The following is a 26,711-nucleotide window of genomic DNA, read 5'->3' as shown; positions in this document are numbered from 1 at the left end:
TAGTGACATTAGTTGTGGGTGCAAAAAAAAAGGTTGGGTTGAGTCTGGCCTGAAAAATTAAATATGTATATTCACTTACAATAGTTCTCAGTGTTTACATATTGTAAGACGACGTGGAAAGTCTGTTGGTTACTTACTCTAAACACTGTTTGTGACATCTCAGAGGATCACTCCTTTGTTTTTGAGATTGGATTATCACTGACTGAGAGAAACTGTATATACTTGAGTAAGTTCCTTTTCACAGGAGCTAATGGGCCCTGATCCTTTTATTGGTGTGACAAAAAAAGGAACACCAATCATATCTTCCTAGTCCCAATGGAATGCCTTAAGCATAAGACCATCCTTCCTCTGTGTGACTGTAGTTGTCTGTATTTGTGTAGGTAAATTACTGGGACCACCTTTCACCTTTCTTTTGTAATATCAATGCCCCACGTCCTCAAATACCATGAAGTTTAAAAAGCTAATGTTCATTTTCAGAAATGCCAGCTGCAATTCATAGACTTGAAGTCCAGAAGTGACCATTATGATCTTGTAGTCTAATCACCTACATAACATCAGCTATGGAATTTCACTCAGTAATTGAGAACTTATTTCCAAATACACTTCACTTTATAGTGTGTTGTTGAAAATGTGTTTGTACCTTCTGAACTTGGTGGGCTGAGCAAAATAGGGGAAAAGGCTATTTTTAAAAAGCTCTATTGTAAAATTCATTTTCATTTGAAATTATTTTGTTGTAAATGCTTTTTTATAAAACTGGTTGATTCAAGTCTTTGATGTAAATATTTTGGTTTTTTTTAGGATGGTGTTCTGGAAGAGTACAATGAGAAGGATTTCTATGAGACTGATGAAGAACAGAAAGAAAAGGATCAGAAAGTGAAGAAACCATATGCTATGGATCCAGACCATAGATTGTTGATAAGAAATACGAAGCCCTTGCTGCAAAGCCGGAATGCTGCTGTATGACAAACACTTTGTGTGTCTTGAACTGCTATGTGTCCACTCTTCTAAAATGTTTTAATCAAGCTTTTAAACCATTCAGGAATACAGGAGTAGAATTCCCCTCCTCCCTCCCCTACTATGCATAGAAGATACCATGTAGAATTGTGTAGTTACACATGTGGGCAAGTACAATAGTTCCGCTGTAGCTAACTAAAAGTAATCCGTATTCAATTGCAATCCACTTAAAAGTGGGAAAGTAATTTAATACTCAAAGTCCTGAACAGTCATATTATGTGCTACCTACTCTAAATATTAAGAGTAAGAGGAGAATTAGGCAATACAGTATCTGATTGCTGCCATAGCACTTCAGGTTGTTTAGCTTATTATTTTTCAGAAGCTCTGGTATGACGAATCCTGGCAATATGTAGATGAAGATTCTCAGGGAAAACTGGAGGTGCTCGTGATTTATTAGATGGCACTTTTCTCTGAGGTGGGGATTTTCAAAGGAGCCTGAAGGAGTTAAGCACCCAGATCTTTTGAAGGTGGCTAAGACATCATCTGATTAGTACATACTTCATATCTCTGGAAGCTAGATTAAGTGATCTGACTTTTTTCATAGATGCACAAATCTTTAAGGTCAAAAGAAACCATTCTTATTATCTAGTCTGATCTCTCGAGTAACACAAGCCATGGAATTTCACCCATTAATTGCTGCTCCAACATCATAATTTCTGCTTTCATTAAAACTGATCTATTAGACGACATCCAGTCTTGATTGACTGGCTTCAGGTGATGGAGAGTTGACCACATCACTAGGTAAATTGTTCCAATAACTAATTACAGTTGCTTAGTTGTGGTCTGAATTTGTCCAACTTCAGCTTTAGCAATTGGACCTTTATCTAGATAAGATTTTGGATAGTAGAGAACTTTTCTTGCATGGGTGCTTATAGACCATGTTCTCTTAACTTTTTCTTAGATTAACTAAATAAATTGAGCTTCTTTGGTCTCTTATTGAAAGCTTATTTTCTGAGCCTCAAATCTTTTGTAGCTCTTTTTTTAATCCTTTCCAATTTGCCAACGACTCTTTAAAGTGTGGACATTAGAACTGAAAATGGTATTCTGGTAATGGTCTCACTAATACCACCTTTCTACTTCTTCTCCATATTCCTTTGCTTATATATCCAAGGATTATATTAGGTCTCTTAGCTTCTGCGAAGTCATGTTCCGTTGGTTATCTGTCTGATGGGATCTATGTTCTTGGTTGCATTTGGCTGGATTAAAACTCATATTCAAATGATCCCAGGTTACTAGGTGATCTGCACCACTCCGAATACTTAATGTCTTTCTCATTATTTGCCACTCCACCAGTTTTGCATCATTTGCAAACTTTACCAGCAATGATATAATATTATTTTGTATCATTGTTAAAGATATTGAATACTTTGTGCCACGAACAGATCCCTATGGGACTTCTCTAGTAATACATTATATGATTCCCCATTTACATTTAATTTTTAAGATCTATCTGTTAGCCAGTTTTTAGTCCATTTAATATGTGCTACATTCATTTTGTATAGTGTTTATTATTTAATCAAAATATACTATGGCACTAAGTCAGTCAAATGCCTTACAGAAGTCTAAACAATATTATGTCAATGTAATTACCTTTATCAATTGAATTTGTAATTGCATCAGAAATGTCAAGTTTGTTTGACGAGACCATAAAATCATGATGATTGGTGTTTATAGAATCACAGAAATGAAGGGCTGGGAAGGTCCTTGAAAGATCATTTAGTCCATTCACCCTGCTCTGAGACAGGACTACATATATTTAAACCATCCCTGACAGGTGTTTTTGTCTAACCTGTTCTTAAAAACCTCCATTGACAAGGATTCCACAACCTCCCTTGAGAATCTATTCCAGTGCTTAACTATCTGTATAAAATTTTTTTCTTAATATTTAACTTAAATGTCCTTTGTGGCGGATTATTTCTTGTCCTACCTTCAGTGGACGTGAGGAACAATTGATCAGCATCTTCTTTATAACAATTAATAATATATTTGAAAACTCTTATGAGGTCGTCCCTCAGTCTTCCTTTCTCAAGACTAAACACGCCCAGTTTTTTAAACCTTTCCTCATAGGTCAGGTTTTCTAAGCCTTCTGTCACTTTTTGTTGCTCTCCTCTGCACACTCTCCAATTTTTCCACATCTCTCTTAAAAAGTGGTGCCCAACATTGGACACAGTACTCCAGCTGAGGCCTCAGCAGTGCTAAGTAGAGTGGAACAATTACTTCTGTGTCTTAAATATGATACTTCTGTTACTACACCCCAGAATATTAGCCTTTTTACAACAGAATCCCATTGTTGGCTCATGTTCAATTTGTGGCTTTCATTCTTTTAATTCTTTCTAGACTGCATCCTGTATGAGCCTTTTCGTAGTTTTGTTCAGAATAAATATTAGGCTGGCTGGTCTATAGTTACCTAGAGTAATCCCATCTACCCTTTTAAAAAATATTGTCACAACATTAGCTTTGTTTCCAGGAGGAGGACCTATTAAGTTTTAAAAATCAGTTGTAGTGTGTTCTTACACTCTAAACTTTTGTTACTAGGATCACAAGCACCTAACCCTACAGGTTGCTTTTTTTTTAGGTACTTGTAGGTCAACATTAAATGCAAATGACATTGTATGGTTTGATTAATATGGTAATGGGAAAAGATTTTTAGTGATGGTATTACTGTTTAAAACTAATTAATGAACAGCTATTACTGAAGCTAGATTTAATAAAAGTAAAAAGCACAAACTTTATATAGATTTAAAGAATGGGAGTTTTCTCATTTATTTGTACTGTTAATGCTGTAAGTTCTGGTTTGTTAAAAATATCAGTTTAATTATTAGAACTTTAGCTATATATGCGGAAATAGCAATTTAAATCTTTGTACAAGGTAGTGAGTGTGTAACTTTGGAGCTTGAAAGTAGAGCATGGTATGTATTGTGTAGTTATTTTAAGGTAGTGGATTGTTCTGCATGTTAACATTGTATTTTCAGGTGGTGATGGCAGTTGCACAGCTTTACTGGCACTTGGCACCGAAGTCTGAGGCTGGCATTGTTTCTAAATCCTTAGTGCGTTTACTTCGTAGCAATAGGTAGGTCAAACTCTTTTGTTAATCTTCAAACAGAAGTTGCTGAACAGTTTGCCTTTCAGTTTTAAATTACATGTAACTGTATATCATAAACTGAGGTTTATAATGTGGAGTCTAAGCTGGTGCTTGTAAAAAACCTACCAAAACAGTTCCAAGCTTGGGGTAAACACTGATTTATATCACTAAACATAGAATATTTTTTCAGGACTCTCCATTTATAGGATCTACCCCTAGCCATGAGCATTTCATCACTCCTAGACAGTTGCACTCTGGGAAATGTACATGGCTGGCTCCTGGGTATATACATATGAAGCAGTGAAAAAAAGTTAGTTTGGGCTTACATTGAACTGTTGGAAATTATAATAATACTTTATAATTCTTTAGTTTCTTGACACCCCACTGTGAGGTAGGTGGTGATAACAGCCACCGCCGAGAGGTAAAGAAACCCAGACAGGAAGTGTTAGGAATTCAACCTAGACTACTTCTTCGAGTCACTGTTGTATTTCACTTTGGGTTATGCATGCACGCACTGTATGTCTGGAACTGGAGAATTTAAAAGTAGTGTCCGTTGAACTGCACATGCGTTCTGGCTCACTTTGTGCTTCCAATGGCAGGGTGGACTGACTGCCTCTCCAGTTCCTTCTCATCTTTTAAACAATTAAAGAAAAAACTGAATTTCCTGGAATGGGACCTATTTAAATTTGGAGAAAAGTGAGACCATCATCTTAGTGTGTTTTATTTATGATCCAATGCAGTTCCCATTCTCTTTTAACAAAGGCAGACAAAACAGCACAGCATATGTACAGATAACTTAACTTGCAGAGCTCCAGTTAATGTGCAAGCCTGTATTCAAATTCCCAAACCATGCTGCTGCTTTTTGCACATTGCTAATTTTGTGTCCATACCTAACAGACTGAAAGTTCTTTATTTCTGCTGTCACTACAATTGGTATCTCGGGATGGCCTTATTAATCTGGTCTTGTGTGTTTAGTGAATGGGTTGTCCATGCTTTAGTTGGTGCCGGTCTGTCTATTTGAGGTTGTTTTGCTAACGAGCCGTTTAATGTGCTGCATTTTAAAAGAACTTCTGCCGTTTGGTCCAACAATGCCCTGGGGTCTCAATAGTCTCTCATGTGCCACTGGGGTTCTGAGGAACATTTGATAATGGTTCATAGACATCTGGCTGGTCATGTGTAATACTGGGTTTTCTCCCTGTTTCCATCGACTAAATAACATGAAGATAGGTAAAAATGTTTCCTAACATCACTTTTCCATGTAAGCAAGTACTGTACTTGCCAAAGGGAAGTTGTGCAATTGTGATGGGAGAGGAAGTGGTCAGTGAGACAACTTATCTTGTAAGAACTGATTCATGATATGACAATGTTCAAGAATACCCGATTCAGAAAATTACAGGGCCAAAAGTGTTCAAGTTCAGGTCTTAATAAGTTTTTTGTAGATCCTGAATTTCCTCATTCCAAAGATTTAGATTAGCATCCAAATTTCTCATTTGTCCACACTTTTTGAGCCTCTTAAACCAAGAGGCTCATGGTCAAAATATTCTACACATCTTTTTAATGTTATATATTTGTGCTAGATAGATTTTTAAATTTAACTGTAGTGGTCTACAGTTTACCAAAATATGCACACAGCCCTCTGACAGGTGCTTGGGAATAGCAGCATACACTCCAAACCACTCACTTTTCGAGAATTATCCTTGGAAAACTCCTTTTAAAACACCTCTTAGTTGCCAAGTTTTGTCCATTCCACATTTGCAGCATAAATATTAGATGAAACCTAATGGTTGTCTAACACAGCAGTTTCTGTAGTGTAGACAGAGTAAGCATTTTCTTTTTAGCCTCACTATCTTGAGATATATTGTACCTTCTTGAGTTTCTGGTTTGCTATCTCTTGCAATGCCAGCTTGCAAATTTCCTAAATAAATCATTGATTTTTTAAAATTTTTTTTTTTAGTTGGAGGAAAGACATAATGTATCAAACAAAGGTTGCATCATTACATTGAGATGTTCTATTTTCCTTTTAAACGTTTGCAGTGTTTGAGCTGTGTTCGTCCAGGATATTAGAGAGACAAGGTAGGTGAGGTAATATCTTTTATTGTACCAAATTCTGTTGGTGAGAGAGAGAAGCTTTTGAGCTTACACAGAGCTCTGACTTGAAGAGGAGCTCTATGTAAGCTTGAAAGCTTGTCTCTCATAAGCAGAAGTTGGTCCAATAAGAGATTACTTCACCGACCTTGTCTCCTTTTTAAAAGTAATAGTCCTAATTTTGTGCTGCATCTTGCTATAAAACTGTTAGGTGTCACGCCTCAACTTTTTCTTGTTTCTTTGGTATATTTATACATGGAAGCTTATATGCATAGAAAGCATATTAATAGATATTTATTGAAAAGTCAGCTAAAAACCTTTCAGCAGTACCTGTAAATGCATCTTTTTAATCTGAATTTTTGTTTGCTTTTAATATACTGTTCTCCATATGTGTAATTTTGAGAAATATATTCAACAGTACTCTTTTATTTCTAGGGAAGTGCAGTATATTGTTCTGCAGAATATTGCAACTATGTCAATCCAAAGAAAGGTATACCTTGCTTAACATTTTCTAGATTATACTTTAACTTAAAATTAAGCATACACAACTATTTCTTAAATGGCTTTTATATTTCAGGGCATGTTTGAACCTTACCTGAAGAGTTTCTATGTTAGGTCAACTGATCCAACGATGATCAAAACATCAAAGGTGTGTGTTATAATATGTAATTAATAGATGTCTATTTCACGTATGTACTGATGAGTTAGTATTTTAACAGGAAAGTAACGTACTTTTTGACTGCTGTGAAACACGTCTCTGAACCACTCCCCTTTTCTCAGTCTGATTTCTGCAGATGGCATTTGGAATATGCAAATAGGTGACATCCGGGTACATCAAGCTAACTGAACATGCTAAGTGGGGATATTGTGTAAGGCAGCAGTGGCTCTCTTCCTGTCTGAATATGTCCACTTGGTTACTCTGATATAATTGGCCAATATGCTTTGCTTTTCATCTCAAGATGTCCATGCTTTACAATGGGGGAAAAGTATTATTATTCCCATGTTAAAAGTCAGGACATTTGAGACAGTCATACAGTGTGCATGAGAAAGACTTGGGAAAAGAGATCAGGTTTAGTATTGTCCAGAACTTCACTTTTCTGTACAGAGATGGCCACGAAATTTAGGACTCAAATTTAGGATGTGGAGTATATAGTGATGATATTATTTGCGTCTTTTCATGTACGCATATGTACATGTAGAGAGAAACATGGTCTGATCTGGAACTCTTGAGTTCTATTTTTAGATCTGGACTCTATCCCTGGCTCTTCAGGGACAGTCACTTAACTTTGCTGTTTTAGTTTTTCCAGCTTTAAAATAAATAAGTAAATAAAAAAATTGTGACTGGAATAGAAAATATTTTTGGCTCCTTTTCATAACCAGCTTTTGTAATTTTTTCGTCAGCAGGGGTTTTACTGAAGCCCAGAGGTTTGAGAGAACAGTAGATGAGTTTCCTTAACTCAGTACTCCCATAGTCCTTCATTAGGTGGTTGCACAGGTCCTGATTTAGGGGGACAGACTAGAGAATAAATTCAAATACATTTACTACTTACTTGTAATTGTATGTTTAGGGCTTATGGAGGAAGCTAATGTTTGTTTAAATTGGTGAACTGAGGACTTAAGGCTTCTCTGACCCACTCCAATATTGAAATGGAAGGGGGGAAAGGCTTTGTTGCCTCATTTTAGAACAAATTGCTGGGAAATGGGAGGAATCAGGGACACTTATGTACAGAATCAAATCACTCTCAGGAGGCAAAGGAAGATGACAAAGAAGTAGGAGGTGGCTGCCAGGCTGGGAATAACTGTGTTTTAAATGGAGAGGAGGGCTTAACCCTGCAAGTCTCACATCTTTGTTGAAATCCCATAGGTCTGACCAAACTGCTACATCAGAGCAGGAGAATGGAGAAAATAATTATTTTGGGAGTAAATGTTACTGTACGCTTTCTGGAAAGTACATTTTATTATTGGGACTGCTGGTACATACTAGTTCCATGTTATTCCTGGTATATCAGTCTTATGTTGTAATTAACAGCTTACATTGAAACAAAAAATATCTCCTTTATTCCACCATATTTGTGATGGATATCTGACATTCTGCTCTGACAGTTTTGTCATTATTTATGAGGTGGTGGTTAAATTTTTGTCAAGTTTTACGAAGATGAAAAAACGTTAACCCTTATGACTAAATGCAATATGTAGTGTTTCAAAAAAGGTGAATCACTACTAAATTGTTTTACACATCAGTTTAAAAAAACCTTAATGTTCAAAACTTACTCCTAAAACTCAAGTGCTCAAGTATGCAGGCCTGTCAAACCTCTCACTTTAAGTTGGACACCTGCATTTATGTTGGTCTGTTCAGAACCAAACCATTAGCCAAAACTTATTTTCTTCTTCTGGTGCTTGCTCATGTCCATTCCTTTGTAGGTATGTGCGCGTCTCCGTGCACGGTTACTGGAACGTCTTTCCCTTTAGCAGTACCTGGAGTGCTGGAGCTGCAGTATATGAGGCACTGCCGTCCCTATGCCCCCTCAGTTCCTTCTTTCCACCTGTGATGGTTGCTGGAACTGCTATGATTTGCATTGCAAGTGTTCTCAATCCCTTTTGTTCTCCTTAATCGTTTGTTGTTTGTCTTAGTTAGGTAGATTAGTCCTTAAGTGTTGCTAATAGTGGTAGTCAGTCGCTTACGATAGTTCCGGCTGGGACTTTGCTGGGAGTGGGGCATGCCCCAGTCACTGGACTTCAAACCATGTGCCTCCTGTGGGAAGGCCTTTCCACTGAGCGACCCCCATGATAGTTGCCTGAAGTGCCTGGGGGAAGCTCATCATAAGGAAAAATGCAAGGTTTGTAAGGCTTTCAGATCTCAAACCCCAAAAGACAAAGATCTGCTTGAAAGCCTCACTAATGGAGGCAGCACTCAGACCTGGCCTCTGCACCAACCTTTTCTACCTTGGTACTGAACATGGCATTGGTGCAGAGCATGCTGCTGGCACTGGCACCAGACTACTTCTTCTCTGTTGAGGGAGAAGCAGCGAAAGCAGCACGCAGAGTGAGACTGCTCCCCTGCAAAGTCCAAGAAAGCGGGGTCGAGCACGGGGCCACACTGAGGTCAGAGAGTGGAGACTCGCTTGCCACCGCCGGAGCCTATGTCTCCAACCAGAGAGCCACCCCCGACTTCTGGCGTTTCTGCACCTGCTGGCGCCATGGACAGCAGAGGCGTTTCATCTGGCACGGACCTTGTTGGCCTTGCCCATGCCACCCCGACCTCCGCCCAGAGAGAAGGTGCCGGTGTCACAGGGGAAGCCTGTGTTGGGATCCCCTGGTTGGCTTAGGTGATCCCTGGAGCCTGGGGGATGACCTCCAACAGCCTGGTTACTCTGAGTGAAAGGGTCGACGGCGCTGCTCCCTGAAAAGTCGTCACGGTTGCCAAAGCACCCTGCATGAGCGGAGCACGGAGCGAAGTTGCCCTCTCGGCACCGGTCGCAGTCCCCGGCACGGGCGAAACTTGTGTCAGGAGGGGGCGCCTGACTGGGTTGCCTGCAAGAGGATGCTCCCCAGAAGGAAGTCAGCACCACTCCTGTTCCCCGGTACCGAGAAGTTTACCCACACCAGCGCAGCACAGAACCCGGTTGCCAGAGGCAGACTCTGCACTGTAAGTCATCGGTACCCAGGCACCGTTCCGGGCATTCTAGTTCACGGTCAGAGCATGATTCTCCACATCGGCATCGGTTCCGGCACTGGCACCACGGCTCATCGTCATCACAATCGACGACACCGAGATGTCGTTCTCCAGGGTGCCGGAGCACCCACAGATTGGGTCATCACTCCCCTTCCACTTGGCACCGTACTGCAGTAGCTTCCGATGCAGCCCCACCATGGTCATCTGACAGTGTGGCGTCCTCTCAAGAGGATGGCCACCGGGAGAGTTGTTGCCACCAGCAAAAGATGCCGGAACACCCCTCTCATCAGGCAGCCCCAGGATGGCCTCAGGGGCAGTGGCCACCCCAATGGCCATATTGGGAACCTTCGGGGTTTCTGGTGGGGTCAGGTCCGCAGTCGATCGGATCATCTGGGGTGCAGTGCGCACCACTGGCACTGGAGAAGGACCATCATTCGGCCTCAGACGACGATTCAAACTCCCAGGAAGGGACCTCTGTTGGGGACCCTCATCAGCGGGAAGGGATGCCACTGCCCACTATGCTCCTCCAGTCGTCCTCCTCTTCCCTAGATGAGGCGGTCTCCCAAGGACCATCGGCACTCCTGGATGATTTCAGGGCGCATCAAGAGCTTCTCAAGAGGGTGGCTTCCAACTTGGGATTTGAGGCACAGGAGCGGAAGGAGGTGTCAGACAATCTTTTTAATGTCCTGGCAGCGGCCGCTCCAGCCCGGGTTGCCCTCCCTGTGCATGAGAGGGTATTGAAGGTGTCAGCCACAGGGCCTTCATTATCTTTATCAGGTCTAAGGGGTCAAGAAGAAATATTATGTCCTGTCCAAAGGATTTGGGTACCTTTTTCACCCACCCCTCTCCCAGTACCCTGGTGGTAGATGCTGCCAACCAGCAGGATAGGCAGGGACAGCCTAGTCCCATGCCCAAAAATAAAGACAACAAGAAATTGGGCCTGTTCGGGGGAGAGGTTTATTCGACGGCAAGCCTATGGCTTCAAATTGCCGATCAGCAGGCTCTACTGGGCAGGTACAATTTCAGTTTCTGGGACTCTCTAAAGCACTTTGCGGATGCTTTGCCCCAGGACCAGGCGCTGGACTTTAGCACCATCCTGGAAGAGTGTATTATGGTGGCCAGAGCAGCGCTGCAGGCATCTTCAAACACAGCAGACTCGGCGGGCAGAGCCATGGCCTCCGCCATCTGCATGCACAGCTGCTCATGGCTGTAATCCTCGGATCTGTCCCAGGAGGTCCAACAGTCCATCCAGGACCTCCATTTTGACGGGTTGGCCTTGTTTTTGGACCTGATGGATGTGAAATTGCATGGTCTGAAAGACTCGGGACATGTTCCGCTCCTTGGGTCTTTATACGCCCCAGGCCTCTAGGTGCCAGTTCCGTCCTCAGGGCCAGAAACAGCAGAGATACCAGCCACAGTGGTTCATGCCCTACAGACAAAGGGACAGAAATAGGGGGTGTAGGAGACGTTGACAAATGCCAGGATCCTCTTCAGCCCCCCAGCAAGGGTCGTCTTGCCAATCCAGTAATAAAGGGCAGTCATTTTGAAGATGCACCCGAGGACGGTGTTTCAGCCTGTTCTCTGGATCCCCCCGTCCCTTTTTGAACCGCCTAGCTCCCTTCCAGTCCCAATGGGCCAAGGTCATTTTGGACTGCTGGATCCTTGGCATAGTTTTGGCAGGCTATGCCCTCAACCTGGGGGCTGTAGAAGGGGTTCCACTGGATATGAGGGGAAAAGGTTTTTACTCAAGGTACTTCCTCATCCCCAAAGCAAAAGGGGGGCTAAGGCCTATACTAGACCTGCGTCATCTCAGCAAATATCTCAAGAGATTGAAATTTTGCATGGTCTCCCTTGCCTCCATCATTCCCTCCCTGGATCCAGGAGACTGGTATGCCGCCCTCAACTTAAAGGACGCATACTTCCACGTTTCTGTCTGCCCCAGCCACAGATGTTTTCTCCATTTCGTGGGGCTGGCTCCCACTACCAGGTGGCAGTGTTGCCTTTTGCCCTTTCCTCGGTCCAAACGATGTTTACAAAATGTATGGCGGTAGTGGCGGGGCACTTGAGGTGCAAGGGGGTCCAAATTTTTCCCTACCTGGATGATTGGCTAATCAGAGCAGGTCCAGGGCCCAGATCCAGAACAGCATAAATCTGACATGTGCTACCTGCTGCTGGCTGGGCCTGCTAATGAACAAGCAGAAGTCCACATTTACCCTGGTGCAGCAGATAGAGTTCATCAGGGCGGTCCTGGATGCTTCCCAAGCCAGAGCTTTCCTGCCCCAGTCATGCTTTGAGTTGATGTCCGCCATCATTGTTCGCCTGCACCTCTGCCCGACTAAAACAACCAGGCACTGTCTGCAGCGGTTAGGCCACATGGCGGCTTGCACTTGTGTGCTGAGGCTGGCTCAGCTAAGACTCAGACCACTTTAGTCGTGGCTTGCCTCCATTTATGCCCTGAGCAGATATTCCCTGGACCAGGTGATCAGTGTTAATGTTTCAGGGTACTTCAGATTTCAGCCTAAACTATTAAATGTTCTGTTAAGTTTTAAGTGATACTTTTTCTTTTAGATATAATACAATATAATATGCATATAATTTCTAAAAAGTGTTTTCTACTTATTGTGATCAACTTACCATAAAATTACCTGTTCTCTCTTTCAGCTTGAAATCTTGACAAATTTAGCAAATGAGACCAACATATCAACATTACTTCGAGAATTTCAGGTCTGTGCACAATTCAAGAGTATTCTTTTTGCATAAAATGCATTCTGTTAGCATATTACAGGTATTATAAACTTTCTGTAGATGAACTTAACAAATTTTTAAACGATAGTCCTGTGGCTATATAAGATGCTCTTAGAATGAAACTGTATGATACAACATATAGAGCTTTTCTGGGATGTAGCTTGTAACTATCTTTTGCTTTGAACATTGTTGTGTGCTGTTTCTAGTCGTAGACAGTCAAAAATGTGAGGAAAGAAACAAAACTGTTTCAAATGTTGTAACAAATCCTGCCAAGGAAATTCCGTTAAGGTGGGTTAAGAAGACAGTGTCTTGCATTTAGCAATATTTGGGCACTATCATTGGCTACTAATTCTTTTTCTTTAAATAATGTTGTATAAACCTGCTTAATGTTGTTTATCATATTTTTCCTATTGCCATATACATCTTTGCCCGATATGCCATCTGTAGTGTCAACAGTATGTGTCCTTCCTCTCCTCCTAGTGTCTGTCAGCTATTTTCATTCTTCCAGTTCTCAGACTGGGGTTTCCCCAAAAGAAACTGGTTCTTTTTTGAGGCAGGTTGCTAGTCATAGATTTACAGATGCAGGTAGTTAAATGTACTGAAACCTCCCTGAAGAGAGAGCTCATCAACTCCCTCAACCTTGCAATCAAACTAATTGCTGCTTTTGAGTAATTGCTCTCCCGCACTTACCCTCTCTCCTGGAGTCAGAGGCCTCTGTCGCCACTGGTGATAGAAGCTGGTAAGACAACACATTCTTAAAACAAAAGTAAAACAAAACACCTACAATATAGCAGCATAACTTAGAGTGTGAAACATACCTTTGTAAATTAAATTTACTCAGAATTCATTTATTTAATACAGATGATAAGTTTCCAGTTAATAAAATCATTGTATTGAGTAATGGAAATCCTGTTTTCTCCAGACCTACGTGAAAAGCCAAGATAAACAATTTGCTGCAGCTACAATTCAGGCCATCGGCAGATGTGCAACCAACATCTCGGAAGTGACTGACACATGCCTTAATGGCCTAGTGTGTTTGCTGTCCAACAGGGATGGTAAGCTGACTGTTCTGTTTGTTTTTGAGTGACTGATAGCTTGAATCGTCTTCTTGGCAGGATCCACAGGTAGTGACAGATTAAAAAAGTATATTGAATCGTGATTTCTGTTTGAAGTCAACTGAAGTGGCTCTGAAGTAACAAACTCAGCTAGATAAATAGTAACATTTTTTGATTTATCCTGTGGTTTGAAATTGTTTTCGTAATTGACTCCCCGCTCTGCTTTAAATAAAGCAAGGAATTACTCCCAGTGTGTAGTTACACTGGCAACTATAATTGGTCAAAATGTAGCAATTAAAATGTGTATTGTTTTTCACAGAGAATAGTAGTTTAATGTTTGTCTAATAATAGTATGTTCAGTTGCATTAAAACAGCTAGCCTGTAGAGGGTGCTGAAAGCAGGGGAATGGCGTTTTGTACCTATAAATGGCAAGATCAAAAAGCATTTTAAATAGTTTTTGAATAGGCAGCTTCAAATTTGGTTTGGTTTTGTAATTTAGCTTCCTATTAATTTTATATACAAAATAGAATAGTTATAAATCGCATAGGTGCACAAGGAGACAATATAGACCAAAAAGAATACTGTAGCAACACTCTCCAAATCTATCTTTGACAAAGACACTAGTAGTTAGTGCAGCTATATAATAATCACACTGAAGGAAACAAATAAAGAAATTAGTTACTGTCTATTAATATAAGATACAGCGTGTTTGGCAAAATATACATGGAAATACTCAAGTCTTCAGAGACGTGAGCTTTAAAGACAAACTTACTAACTGGAACTAATGACAGGGAAGAGGGATAAATAATATTAGTCAAAATGTTCAAACTTACATTTTTAAAGTTAGGCTCCTGACTTCATGTTTAGGCACCTAAATAAAAGGCCTGATTATTTTTCTTTCAATGATGCTAAGATCCTATTGCTCCCATTGAATTCAGTGTGATTTGTGGGAGCTCAGTGCTTCTAAAAAGTCAGGTCACTTATATTAGGTACTTAAATATGAATTTAGGAGTTTTAGACACTGAGATTTGGACATTTTGGCCATTACTTCTATAGATCTTTTCACTCAGGGACCTCAAAACAGTATACAAACTAATTAATTTAGATCATTTTTTTGTAAAGGCAAATGAGGCCTTAGTTTAATTCCATCACTAAAAGCATCAAACAGTTTGAATATTTTATTTCAATTACTTGGCTACCCATGTTGTTTTTGTTGTGGAGGCTGGACATCCTGAATAACAGAGTACGGGTTTTCTTTCTCTTCTCATACCCTCTCCCTTTCTGGCTAAATGAAAATGTTTCTTCCAGCATGCCCCTTCCTTTACTTGATGTTTTTGTGGAATATTTTCATCCATTTAATAGCTCTGGGCCGCTGTTTATTTTGCTAAGGATTTCTTGGTCATTTCAGAACAGCTTTGTTCACCAGGTATGTCTGCAGCTGCTAGGAGTTACAGTAATTATAGTGGTTGTCTTCCCATCCTTTACAGACTTCATTGAAAATAGTGAGTGTCTTCTCCTGGTGTTTTCAGCTTTTAGAAGTCTGATGCCCATCTTGCAATCAGTCCTAAATTAGGAACTGCCCCAAACAAACAGGTGTTTAGAGATTGTCAATACTTTTTATTAAGCGTTGGTCCTCTGTTCCATATCTCTGCCATAACAACATTGTCTTTTTGACAGATCAGTTGAATGGCATGTAGTTGGTTAGACAAGAGGGCACAAAGAACTCTTATTTGCCTGTAGCACATCTGTGCAGGAATTGACCATACTTTGAAATCAGGACACGCAGGAACGTATGAGTGGGCCAAAATTGTGGTAATGAGTAGGTTACCATGCACTTTTTCTGCTAAGTTTCAACCTTGAATGAATTTTTATGACCTGATTTACAAATTGCTGTGAACAGAAGCTTACATAACATTTTTACATATACAAAGAAAATGAAAACACAAAATCCAACACCAATTCTCCCTTCTCCCCTTTCCCATCCTTGTTTGTGGAAGGTATGGCAGGGCTTAGAATGAGTGTTTCTCATCTTGTGCTTTCCTCACACATCAGAAGTTCTGCTGGCCCTCCTGTCTTGTCTGTGACAACTCCCACATGATTATTGCATTTCTTGAAGAAATTGCTTTGCTAAGGTGGGTTATCTGGTGCTGGTCCCATAAAGATTGAGAAACTAATTTCAAACCTGTTGGAGACAGACAGGATATGAAGCCATTCCTTTGTTGTATACTGAGTGCACAAACTAGATTTTCAGTAAGTTCACTTTCTAAGGTGACCTAGTTGCTTTTTCTGTTTCAGGTTATGCCAAACTTACAAAAATTACATTATATTTTTTAGAAGTATAGTAAAGTATGAAAATGCAGTTTTAGGGAGCAAAGTTTTAACAATTACTTTTTTCTTGTAGATGAATATCGATTTGAACAAGTATGCCCTGTACTTCATAGTAGGGATGTCTTATCGGTCTGTATTAAAGGAAAAAAGAACTTTACTGTGCATATTGTAATAAACAAAATACATATTGACCTGGTTTAACAATCAAGGTAATGTGTTGGGAATGGGGGAGTATCAACAAGGTGAAAGCTTGGAGTCTGGTAAGGGTTGCCAAGTATCTACACAGCCAGCAAGTTTGTTACAAAGATCAGTTTGAAGTTTAGTTCCAGTTATTTGCATATCCTTCCATTGTCTCAAATAGGTGGTTCATACCGCCTTCTTGTGGTTAAAATAGGTTATACCCTCCAAATGAGTGTACTTGCAGTAAATACAAATAGCCTTTTACAGGAATTCTATAATATGCATGAAATAGTTTCTTCAGTTTCATATTTAGTTGCTTCAGCCCTCAGTTAACACTTATAACTAATGGGCCAAATTTTCCTAGTAGAATGTGTCTATCATACAAAATACTGCACTGCAAGTTGGAGCCTCTCTTTAAGCTTTTGTTTTTTACAGTGCCATTTTAATAATCTGTACATTTTTTTCTAAATTTATTTGTGGATTTCTGGATGCCACTCTGGTGGTTAAATTATCACTTGAGCAAATTATTGTAATTCATACCTTACAAATTGTGGTCTTCTGTGATTTTTTGTTTTGTTTTCAGATTTACAACCCGGGTTTACTAAAATGGAATTTTGGGTGACTGAACACAGTATGGTTTTGATGAATTGTGATATGTCAAAGGCTTTTTTAGTGATTGTCTATCCTGAGTTAAATACTCATTCCAATATTGTATAGAAATCTTTTGCCAAAGCTTGCAGTAGTGATTTGAGAATTTTTATGATTAGTGGTCAGTGACTTGATGTGGAGAATTGAGAAGCTGCTGACTCATCTCACAATTTCTATCTGTCAAGACAGTCCTCACCAGAATACCTTTTTATATTTACTGTTACCCAGTTGCCAGATCTCCTACGTGAACTGTTTCATTCAGAAGCACCTGTTGCTGATTTTGGAATTAATACCTCATTTATCATTACATGTTTTGTAATCTCTCTTATTTTAGTTTAAGCTCCACTATCCCTGTGGAGTATTATTATACTGTGTCCACAGGCTAGATGTTTTGTATTACTTCTGATTCTTTCATTACATTTCATGTTGCTCAGTCTGTATTTGATCTTCAACTAATTTTTGTTCACTGCCTGGCAGATTAATATGTATTAATATTAATATAGATTTCCTTGTTAATTTTGGCATAACCTGTTAATTTTATTAATGCTCATCCCACATTGTATTAACTGTTGGTATTTTTGCCAATGTATTAATATATTTGCCAATATGTCTTGCTGGTTTTGGAACCCTCCATAGTTAGAAAATAAATTGCACATTGAATCTGCTTATTCTTCTGGATTACTTCAAACTGTAATCTGATATTAAATATTTTTTGTCCTCATTTGTACTTTAAAAATTTTTATTGGCATCTAAATTCCTTTAACAGGAATCATGTCACTTCATCTGCTTTACAGTTCTAGCTGAATTCTTCAAACTTGCTCCTTCTATCTCATATGCTTATTTGCTCCTACATGCTTCTGCAAAGTGCATCCTATAATGATATTTCATACATTTCTTTTTATATATCTTAGATTGCACTTTATCATGTACATTTCCACAATCCCTGCAAATGTGACTTTTACTCATATCTTAGAACCCATCTTAGTTAGGTTTTGGTTTAAACTAGTTTTCTTTTCATGTGCAAACATTTGAGTTTTGAGCATGATTTTATTGGTTCGACCTAGTATAACTTTTTAAACAAAGCATACTGCATAATCAATTAACTTCCTTTTTTGTTGGTCTGCAGTTCCTGTTGTCCTGTGTATATCACCATACTTAAAGTTCAGTTAACCGTATCTTATTACTTATTAAAGGAAGGAAATAGATGGTTATCAGTGCTTGAAAAACTTAAAAGCACTGAGCCAAAGGGGTTGTCTATTATCCATGACCGAAACAGAAGATGGCAGGGTGGGGATATTGGGACTCTTGAATAGCACCTTTTGTGGAAACTGTTTTTCTCCAAACTTTGTATTATACGGACACAAACCGTTTTAGGTAGCCTTTGTTTTAATTCTAACATAAGAATGGCCATACTGGAGCAGACCAGTGCTCTATCTAGCTCAGTTTCCTGTCTTCCAACAATGCCAGATGCTTCAAAGGGAGTGAACAAGACAGGTAATCATCAAATGATCCATCCCTGGTCATCCAGTCTCAGCATCTGGAAGCTAAATGCTTATGACACCCACAGCATGGCATTTCATCTTTGAGCATCTTGGCTAATAGCCATGGAAGGACCCATCCTCCATGAACTTATCTAGTTCTTTTTTGAATCCAGTTACAGGCTTGGCCTTCACAACATCTCCTGGCAATGAATTCTGCAGGTTGATGGGGCATTTTGTGAAGAAGTACTTCCTTCTGTTTGTTTTTTAAATTTTCTGCCTATTCATTTCACTAGCTGATGCAGGGTTCTTGTGTTGTGAAGGTGTAAATAATACTTCCTTATTCACTTTTTTCCAAGTCATTCATGATTTTATAGACCTCTATCGTATCCCCCCTTAGTTGTCTCTTTTCCAAACTGAATAGTTCAAGTCTTTTTATATATCCTCATATAGATGCTGTTTCTTAATCATTTTTGTTACCCTTCTATGACTATAAGCATGAGGCCCTACAGCTTGAGCTAATGGGGAGATTTTTCAAAACTACAAAGAGCAGCTTGGCACCTAACACACACTTTTGCTCAAAAATCCCTGCTAAGACCCTTTGTTGAAAGCAGAAGTTGGCTCATAAATGTCCATATGTAGGCCAGCCATTAGAGGGAGACATAGCCAGGCTACCCTAGGATATGTTACAGGACATGAATTCCACTTGTGTTCTGACAAATTAGTTTAAGTTCCTTTCTTCTTCTGGAATGATTCTGAAAAATCAGTTTATCCCCTTATGAAAAAAATGGCAGGGAAAGATTTGGGGCCAATGCTGAAATGTGGATTGAAGCCAGATGACACTGTCTTCCTTTAACAAAGTCCAGCAAACCTAGCAAACTCTGCCTTAGCAACATTTGACAAGAATTTTTTAGCTCAGTTTTTACCCTTGGTTGGAAGGAATTTTCTGTTCAGTCTCTTGGGACTTTGAAGAACAACTTTTTACAAACATGGTTAGTTTTACTGGAGGAAAACGAGAATCACAGTTCATAAAAAGAACATAGTTATCTGACAATTAGCAATACCTGAAAGGACCATCTTGATTTTGCTTCATAGGGAGTCTAGTTGGATATTCCCCTTGAGGGGCTCTTGTGTTTATCTTGTCATAAGAATGCCCATGCTGTTCATCTACCCTCACCACTAGATGGCATTCAAGGAGAATGTCATTACAAGGATTATTTTGGGGAATTCTGTCCTGTCCCCGTCCTCCCACCCTCCAGCTACTTACTGATTTATTTTAAAATTGTCACTTCACGAGTTTGGCACTTTTCTTTTTACTCATTCTTTCATTGTAATTTGTGGCAGTGGTGAAGGGGACAAAATGCTCTCCAAAATAACCGGGACTATAGGAATGCATAAATCCTTGGCATCCATGCAGCTGATGTATTATGAAATTTAGGGTTTGTCTACATGGGCACACTCAGGAAGATTAATCTGTATTAATTGAAGGTCTGAATTTAAAGTGGATTAGTTACATTGCATTAAACCCATGTGTGGATTCTCTCATTTAGAATGAAAGTGGCCTAAATTTGGTTTAGCTTAATTCGATCCACTTTAAATTCAAATGTTTTAGTTAATTTGGATTAATTTCCTGTCCCCATGCAGACAAGCCTTGATTTTTCTCTCTCTGATTATATAATTTTAACCTTGATTCAAGAAATTAGTCTGGAAAAATGTCATGTCAAATGGAAGATGACACTTAAGACTGGGGGTTAAAACTTAAGCTCTTCAAAGATTTAAGAGATATCCATGGATAGTGCAGCTGTAACTTGTAAAACAAAAATTCACTGAAGTGAGCTCTCCTACTTTCTAGATGACCGTGGTAATGTTTAAGGGATTTCTTTACCCCCAATACCCTTCTTTTGTACATCTTTCCCTTTCTTTCTGATTGCTGGTGCATGTGTAGGGTTAACTATTCAAATACAAGGATTTTGTGATCTGTTTAGGGAAATGTAAGTTTACCTTTCCCTAATGATTGTTTTCAAAGTGCATTAATGAGGGAAAATAATTGTCTGCTTTTTCTAGGGGACATGAAAATTAGAATTGTACTGAATATTTGTTACAGCAGTCAGTCTATTTATTTATTTATTTTGCTTTGGTTTCAGTCTTGACTGTGTTTGACTTTCCTTCATCTTTCCTTATAACATGAGTTTACTCTTGCATAGAAATCTACCTCTGCACTAAGGGGAAGTTTTCAGCTTCAAAAACTGCATATTTCATACAAGTTGATCAGGCTGTGAATGTTACTTGTTACAAGTAGTTAAGCATTCCAGTGCATGACTTAAACATAAATTTTCAAACAGCTTGCCTGTTTAGGATCCTCATTTGAATGTACTACAGATTAGGTTATGGACTTGGGAGAGAAGATCTGGGGTAGGACGAGGTGCAAATGCAATGTTTTGCTATTTTTACTCTTGAATTAGCTGGCAACTTTCTGAGCAACATATATTTCTTTAAATAGTAATATTTAATGGACTTTCAATTATGAGGGATAGATATTTGTGCCTCTATAATAATTTATTCAAAAAATTACGTACAGACACATTAAAACTTAATTAAAATGAATTCTCAAAAAGTATGTATAATGGGACATGCTTACTTCTTACCATGATCCTTCCTTCTCTTTTTATCTCTCATGACTTGCTTGTTGGAGCAGGGCCTGGCTTCAGATTTATAATACTATAATAAATTAAATTAGTTCTTCAGAGCATATTTTGTAAACTGGTTAAATCATTGACATTTTTAAACAATTGCTTACAAATTGGTGCATATGATTTGCATTCCAATGCATAAACATTTTTCAAACTAGTTATAACTTGTTTTTGTCTCTTAGAAATAGTAGTTGCTGAAAGTGTGGTTGTCATTAAGAAACTGCTACAAACACAGCCCGCACACCATGGTGAAATTATTAAACACATGGCAAAGCTCTTGGACACTATTACTGTGAGTATTTATGCATACTTTCATATTTTCTTTGCAAACTAATTAAAATTGTACCATTGCTGGTGAATTTGGACCAGAAATGGAAATAAATGTCTTAAGGAAGTGTTACAATGGAAGCTGGTCTTTTTGATCCTCAAAAGTGGGAAGATATTTAAGAAAAAGATGTTTTTAAAATATTAATGTTGATAGTATCTTACACTAAGCTGAAGATGGAGGGATACTTTAGGGCAAGAAATATTAGTTTAATATGGAAAATATAGCAGGAGCAGGGCAACTGTGCTGGAGGGCTTTCAGGAAACTGTTTCTTATTTATGTATGTGTTTCCATGCTTACATTATTTACAAATAAAAAATTTTCTCTGAAGGATCATTTTTATTTTACCTTCATATGATGCAACACACATGAGCTATGTTCTCATTGGTCAGTGTTAAAATTCTCACATCTCTTGGCCATTAATGATCCTGTGGCACTTACAGCAGAGTCGAAGCATTATCTTCTGTGTGGTAGTTTAAATCAAAGTTTGGGTAACTAAACCCTTATAGTTCCAATTATAAATGGTACACTTCACTTCCTGTCTTAAATGGTGGCATAGTGAGCTGTCTACAATGCGTTATGTTGCATAAGGGATGGAAAATAACATGTCTCAGTGTTAATTCAGCATGTTTTAATCACTCTCCAATCCAAGGCAGAATGTTTTTTTTCCCCACGAAATGGCATCCGGATTTCTCAAAGGCGTGGAGAGGCTTTTTCCTTTGCTGCTGGACCTGGTTCCACAATGGGATCTGAACCTCGTCCTCTCAAGGCTTACTATGTCGCCGTTTTGAGCTGTTGGCTTTCTGCTCCCTCACGCATCTATCATGGAAGATGGTATTCCTGGTGGTGATCACGTCCCCACAGAGGGTCTCTGAGTTAAAAGCCCTCACCTCAGAGCCTCCATACAGTCTTCTTCAAAGACAAGGTGCCATTTCACCCTCACCTAGCATTTTTACCAAGGATTGTTTTCCCTTTTCATGTCAACCAGGACACTTTCCTGCTGGTATCTTATCCAAAGTCTCACAGCTCCAATAAGGAGAGGTGTCTCCACCCCCTTGATGTGAGAAGGGCATTGGCCTTCTAAATAGACAGAGCTAGAGCTTTTCGCTGCTCCACGCAGCTCTTTGTTGCAATTGCTGACTGGATGAAGGGGTGTATCTGGTGTCGTCCCAGCGGATCTTGGCCTGTATTCGAGCCTGTTACGAGCAAGTGGGAGTCACGCCACAGGTCCTCCTGTTAGCCCCCCACAAGGGCATAGGTATCTTCAGCAGCCTTCCAAGTACATGTATCCATTCAGGACATATGTAGAGATGCTACATGGTCCTCGACATGTATGTTTATGTCCCATTATGCCATCATGCAGCAAACTCAGGACAATACTGGGTTTGGTAGAACAGTGCTTCCATCTTCACAGCCATGAACTCCTGCTCACATCCAAAGGCACTGCTGGTAAGTCACCTAATTAAGAATGGACATGAGCAAGCACTCGAAGAGAGAATGGTTACTTACCCTCGTAACTGTTATTCTTCAAGATGTGTTGCTCATGTCCATTCCACAACCCACCTTCTGTCCCCTCTGCTGGAGTTCCAGCAAGAAGGAACTGGAAGGGAGGGGGGCTGGCAGCACCCTATATACAGGTGCATATGCATGCCGCTGCAAAGGGCGCTAGAGTCGGCCCTATAGATACTGCTAGGGGAAAAATTTCCGGCACTGGTGCATGTGGTACGCACACACCTAATTCAGAATGGATGTGAACATCACATCTCAAGGAACAACAGTTACGAGGTAAGTAACCGTTCTTTTTTCAGTTCAGATAGAAAATAATAGACTAGGCTGAAATCTCAGAATCAGTCTTCTATAAGGGGTTTAGAGGCAGTTTTTGTTAAAAATTGATAACATTTTCTAATGAAATTTGAATCTACTGATTTTGAAAATGTTTGTTACCAAGCTGAATTTTGTGTAATTTATTTGCAATCTTGAACTTGCCAATAAATATGGCCACCAAACGTCAACAGAAATGTTTGATTTACCAACAGCAACAGTGTGTGCATGTACCTGTAATCAAAATAATTGGAATGATTCCTTTTCATTCTATTAACAGAAAGAGAAGACACATTTCATGGTTTTAACACCTATTGCACCCCGATATTCAACTTTTTATAGTATTTTAGTCATCCATACATCATAATGTTAGACATAATTTAATCATAACACAAATTATTTTCCTGCAACATGTGAAATCATGTTCTCATTTTCTTATGTGCTTTATAGTTGCATAAAGACTTGTAGTTGGAGTCTGATTAAAATAGACGTGATGGTAGTGGGAATTTTAACTTAGGTTGCGCTCTCTATTTATAAGATGAGTTAGTGGTTTATGACACTCATATTGGTTACAGCTATAAGTAAACCATAGAATCGGTACTAAGTTTCAGGAGATCCACTCTAGTTTCCTACAGTCTCTGCCTTATTTGCCAATAATCAAGTAAAGAAGATGTGTGAAGCAAGTGAAGGATAGCATAAAATAAGGGAGACAAAAGCCATTAAAAAGAAATTACAAGATCTCAAATATAGAGAGGCCATTGACAGAATTGAGTCCATCTTTCATTCAGAACCGACAATATGTCATGTGCCACAGAAATTGCCATGCCCCATACACTGACAAAGTTAAAATCTACAGGCTACAAAAAGCAAGAGTATCTGCAACTACTGTATCAATGTGGCAAGCTGTCGTGATCCCAGTAAGGACACCAGTGTCCATAATACAAGACAGTCCAATTCTATGAAACGTACCACCTGGAGATGCTGCAAGCTTTTTGTCAAGTGGTGCTCCCAAAACAGCGAATCATCTCTGCAACTATATTCAAGATGAGTAAAGAGGTAATTCAATTCAGGCAGCAGTAGTTGACTACAAAATGAGTGTTTGATTAGCTGGAGAAAATGACCTCATAGCTGCTGAAGGCAAGTACCACCTGACTTGTTACATCCTGTTTATGAGGTCTGTGATGAAAAGGAATGAGGGCACAAAAATTACTGACACCACAGTGCTTTGGTTTCAAAATGAGCTTCAGCATGCAGCCCACCAAGGCCACATTTCTGAGCTTCTTGAGGTTTGACACTGTTACTGCAATCTTCCATAGGAAACTGCCATTGAAATTCCACACACCCACATCAGTCGTAGATCATCATTCAAGGAAAAACTCCAAACTCATATTGTGGATTTATTTCAGTTAATTTATTTGCCTGATTGGTCTCCTGCTGATTGACAAACACTTAGTTACAGCCAATTATAAATATGTACCTGTCTCACAAATGACTGATTCTTGTCGGGATATGACCATCCCCAAGAAGACATTTCTGTCATTGGTACATGTTGCATTGAAAATCTGGGGAGAAACTTTCACAAGCTGGCCACGAAGATTTCAGTGTCAGTGAGGATGATGTAGCTGCTTGCATTCTAGATAGCCTGTACATGTTCCTCCACCTGCCGTATGAAGGCCAATCTCTTCTTGAGGGTGATGCTGATAAAGAGAACTTTAAGAAACAAGAATCAGTGAAATTCAAGGTGCTTAGAGTAGCTCATTATATACGGTGTGAATGGTGAAAAGAAATGGACATCAAAGCGTATTGGTCTTGGGTGCACCCTCCATTAGGCTAAACAACTTATTCATCTTTTTCATGAGGTTGGCCACTGTATTAGTTATGAAGGAATCTTAAAAGTGGACACAGCTTTAGCAGAGAAAACCCTGCAAATAATGGATGATGAGAATGGGGCTGTTTATCCTAACCTGATTCCCAGGAAATTTGTTCACTGTATAGCTGACAATATTAACATATGCTTTGATGGCAAAAACAAATAGCACACTTAGTGTACCTGATCCAGATGACAGTCATATCAGCCAATGTAAGAAATGGGAAAACTAAACCAGTATTCAGGGACCCTGTTTGCAAAGAGTGGTACTCTGAATCTGAAAAAAACTGCAAAGTTGTAGTGCAGGCAAGAGCTTCTGATGTGGCTTTTTATCATTAAACATCAAAATGAGGATGCGGATGGACAAATTTCAACCAACTGCACATGACAATAGAACCAGTAATAACTACCATTGAATACTCATCAGTCATTCAAGCCCCTGCCCATGAGCTGGACACCCTTGTTACTGTTGCACAGGGATGCAACTGTGTCATCAGTGCATGGGCAGCAGTGTGTGGTTCTAATGGTTGAAGTTCTGTACTGTGAACTGATGGAACATAAATGGGCCACACCAGAGTATCAAGAGTGGTTTATTCCATGATTAGGAAGCCTTCATATCTCAATAAACTTTCAAAAATTTATAAGCCAGCATACACAGACTTCAGCACTAGCAGATGCCTGGATTGAAGGTGGTGTTTTTAGCACAAACTCAACAGAACAAGCTAGTCATATGCCAGAGCAATGCAGGCTCACAAACTGACGTTTCAAGCACTTTGGGGCCTGCTTCTTTCACAGCTCTTGGATTTTATAGCAGCACACGATCAGGTGCTCAAAGAAGATATCAGTAAAGCTTAATCGGTCACATTTTTATGATGAGCTTTGTGCTTCACAAAGATTTTGAAATCTCACCTCCACATTTGTGAGCAGCAAAGATGAAAGTAGTGTGAACTTCAGGCAGTTACTTCAGGCAGTGAACTTCAGGCAGTACATGGAAATGTTGGACCTACTCCTCATGTTCAACTGTGCCCAGAGAGAAGGAAATTGAGAACTGCGTCTCTTCACCTTCAAATGTATGCTGTCATTCTCCATGAGATATGACCACACAAACTATGCAAGGTGGGGTGTCATCTGTGTCACAAAATTTCATCAACTACTGACTGAAGTGCTCAAGGAGTTCCAGCAAGGGAACTTGGTTGTCAGGAGATCATGTCTGCAGTTCAGCTAAGTAGATCTTAATCAGAGCCAAGAGTGGATTTGCTGGCGTCACCAAGCCTTGTTCAGTTGTCTGCATATAGGCCTTAACTTACTCCTAAGAGCCCATATCACAGCAGACACCAGAGCCTTGATCCATGTTGGTTTGGATTACTAGTTTATTCATAGTGAGTTAAGGAAACAACATGACAATGAAGATGAGATTGCCCTCTTATGAACACTTCAAAGATTCAGGGTTTCCTCTGTGGAGGACCACCCACTTCATTGCAAAATATTGCAACAAAAGATCTGGCTACTAAAACCATAGAAGCAGCACTGTTGCATGCAAAGATCCTAGGACAAGTACAATTGGACAGCTATGTGGAGAAATGTTTTATGACACGAGGGAGAGCCTGGACATATATGTATTCATGATCCACTGCCAAAAAAATAATGTTCCAACTTCTTCCATGCTCTATGAGGTGGGGGAGGAAGTCAAAGAAAAGGCCTTTACCACAAAGGTAGATAG

At 39.6% G+C, this 26,711-nt stretch overlaps 1 protein-coding gene across 4 annotated transcripts in view; it reads left to right on the top strand.

Moving 5' to 3' along the window:
* AP3B1 (adaptor related protein complex 3 subunit beta 1) overlaps window positions 1–26,711 on the top strand; it is a 290,480-nt gene that overhangs the window by 134,520 nt on the left and 129,249 nt on the right. For all 4 annotated transcript variants that reach the window (XM_067569102.1, XM_067569101.1, XM_067569103.1 and 1 more), the window contains exons 8-14: window positions 799–957; window positions 3,987–4,084; window positions 6,617–6,671; window positions 6,759–6,830; window positions 12,516–12,578; window positions 13,522–13,654; window positions 21,161–21,270. In XM_067569102.1, the coding sequence (XP_067425203.1) occupies window positions 799–957; window positions 3,987–4,084; window positions 6,617–6,671; window positions 6,759–6,830; window positions 12,516–12,578; window positions 13,522–13,654; window positions 21,161–21,270 (690 nt within the window). The remainder of the gene's footprint in view (window positions 1–798; window positions 958–3,986; window positions 4,085–6,616; window positions 6,672–6,758; window positions 6,831–12,515; window positions 12,579–13,521; window positions 13,655–21,160; window positions 21,271–26,711) is intronic.

Source organism: Emydura macquarii, unplaced genomic scaffold (assembly GCF_026122565.2).
Source record: "Emydura macquarii macquarii isolate MOO-44397 ecotype Brisbane River unplaced genomic scaffold, CSIRO-AGI_Emac_v2 contig_2897, whole genome shotgun sequence".
NCBI lineage: Eukaryota > Metazoa > Chordata > Testudines > Chelidae > Emydura > Emydura macquarii.
This window is presented reverse-complemented; position numbering and strand designations above follow the sequence as displayed.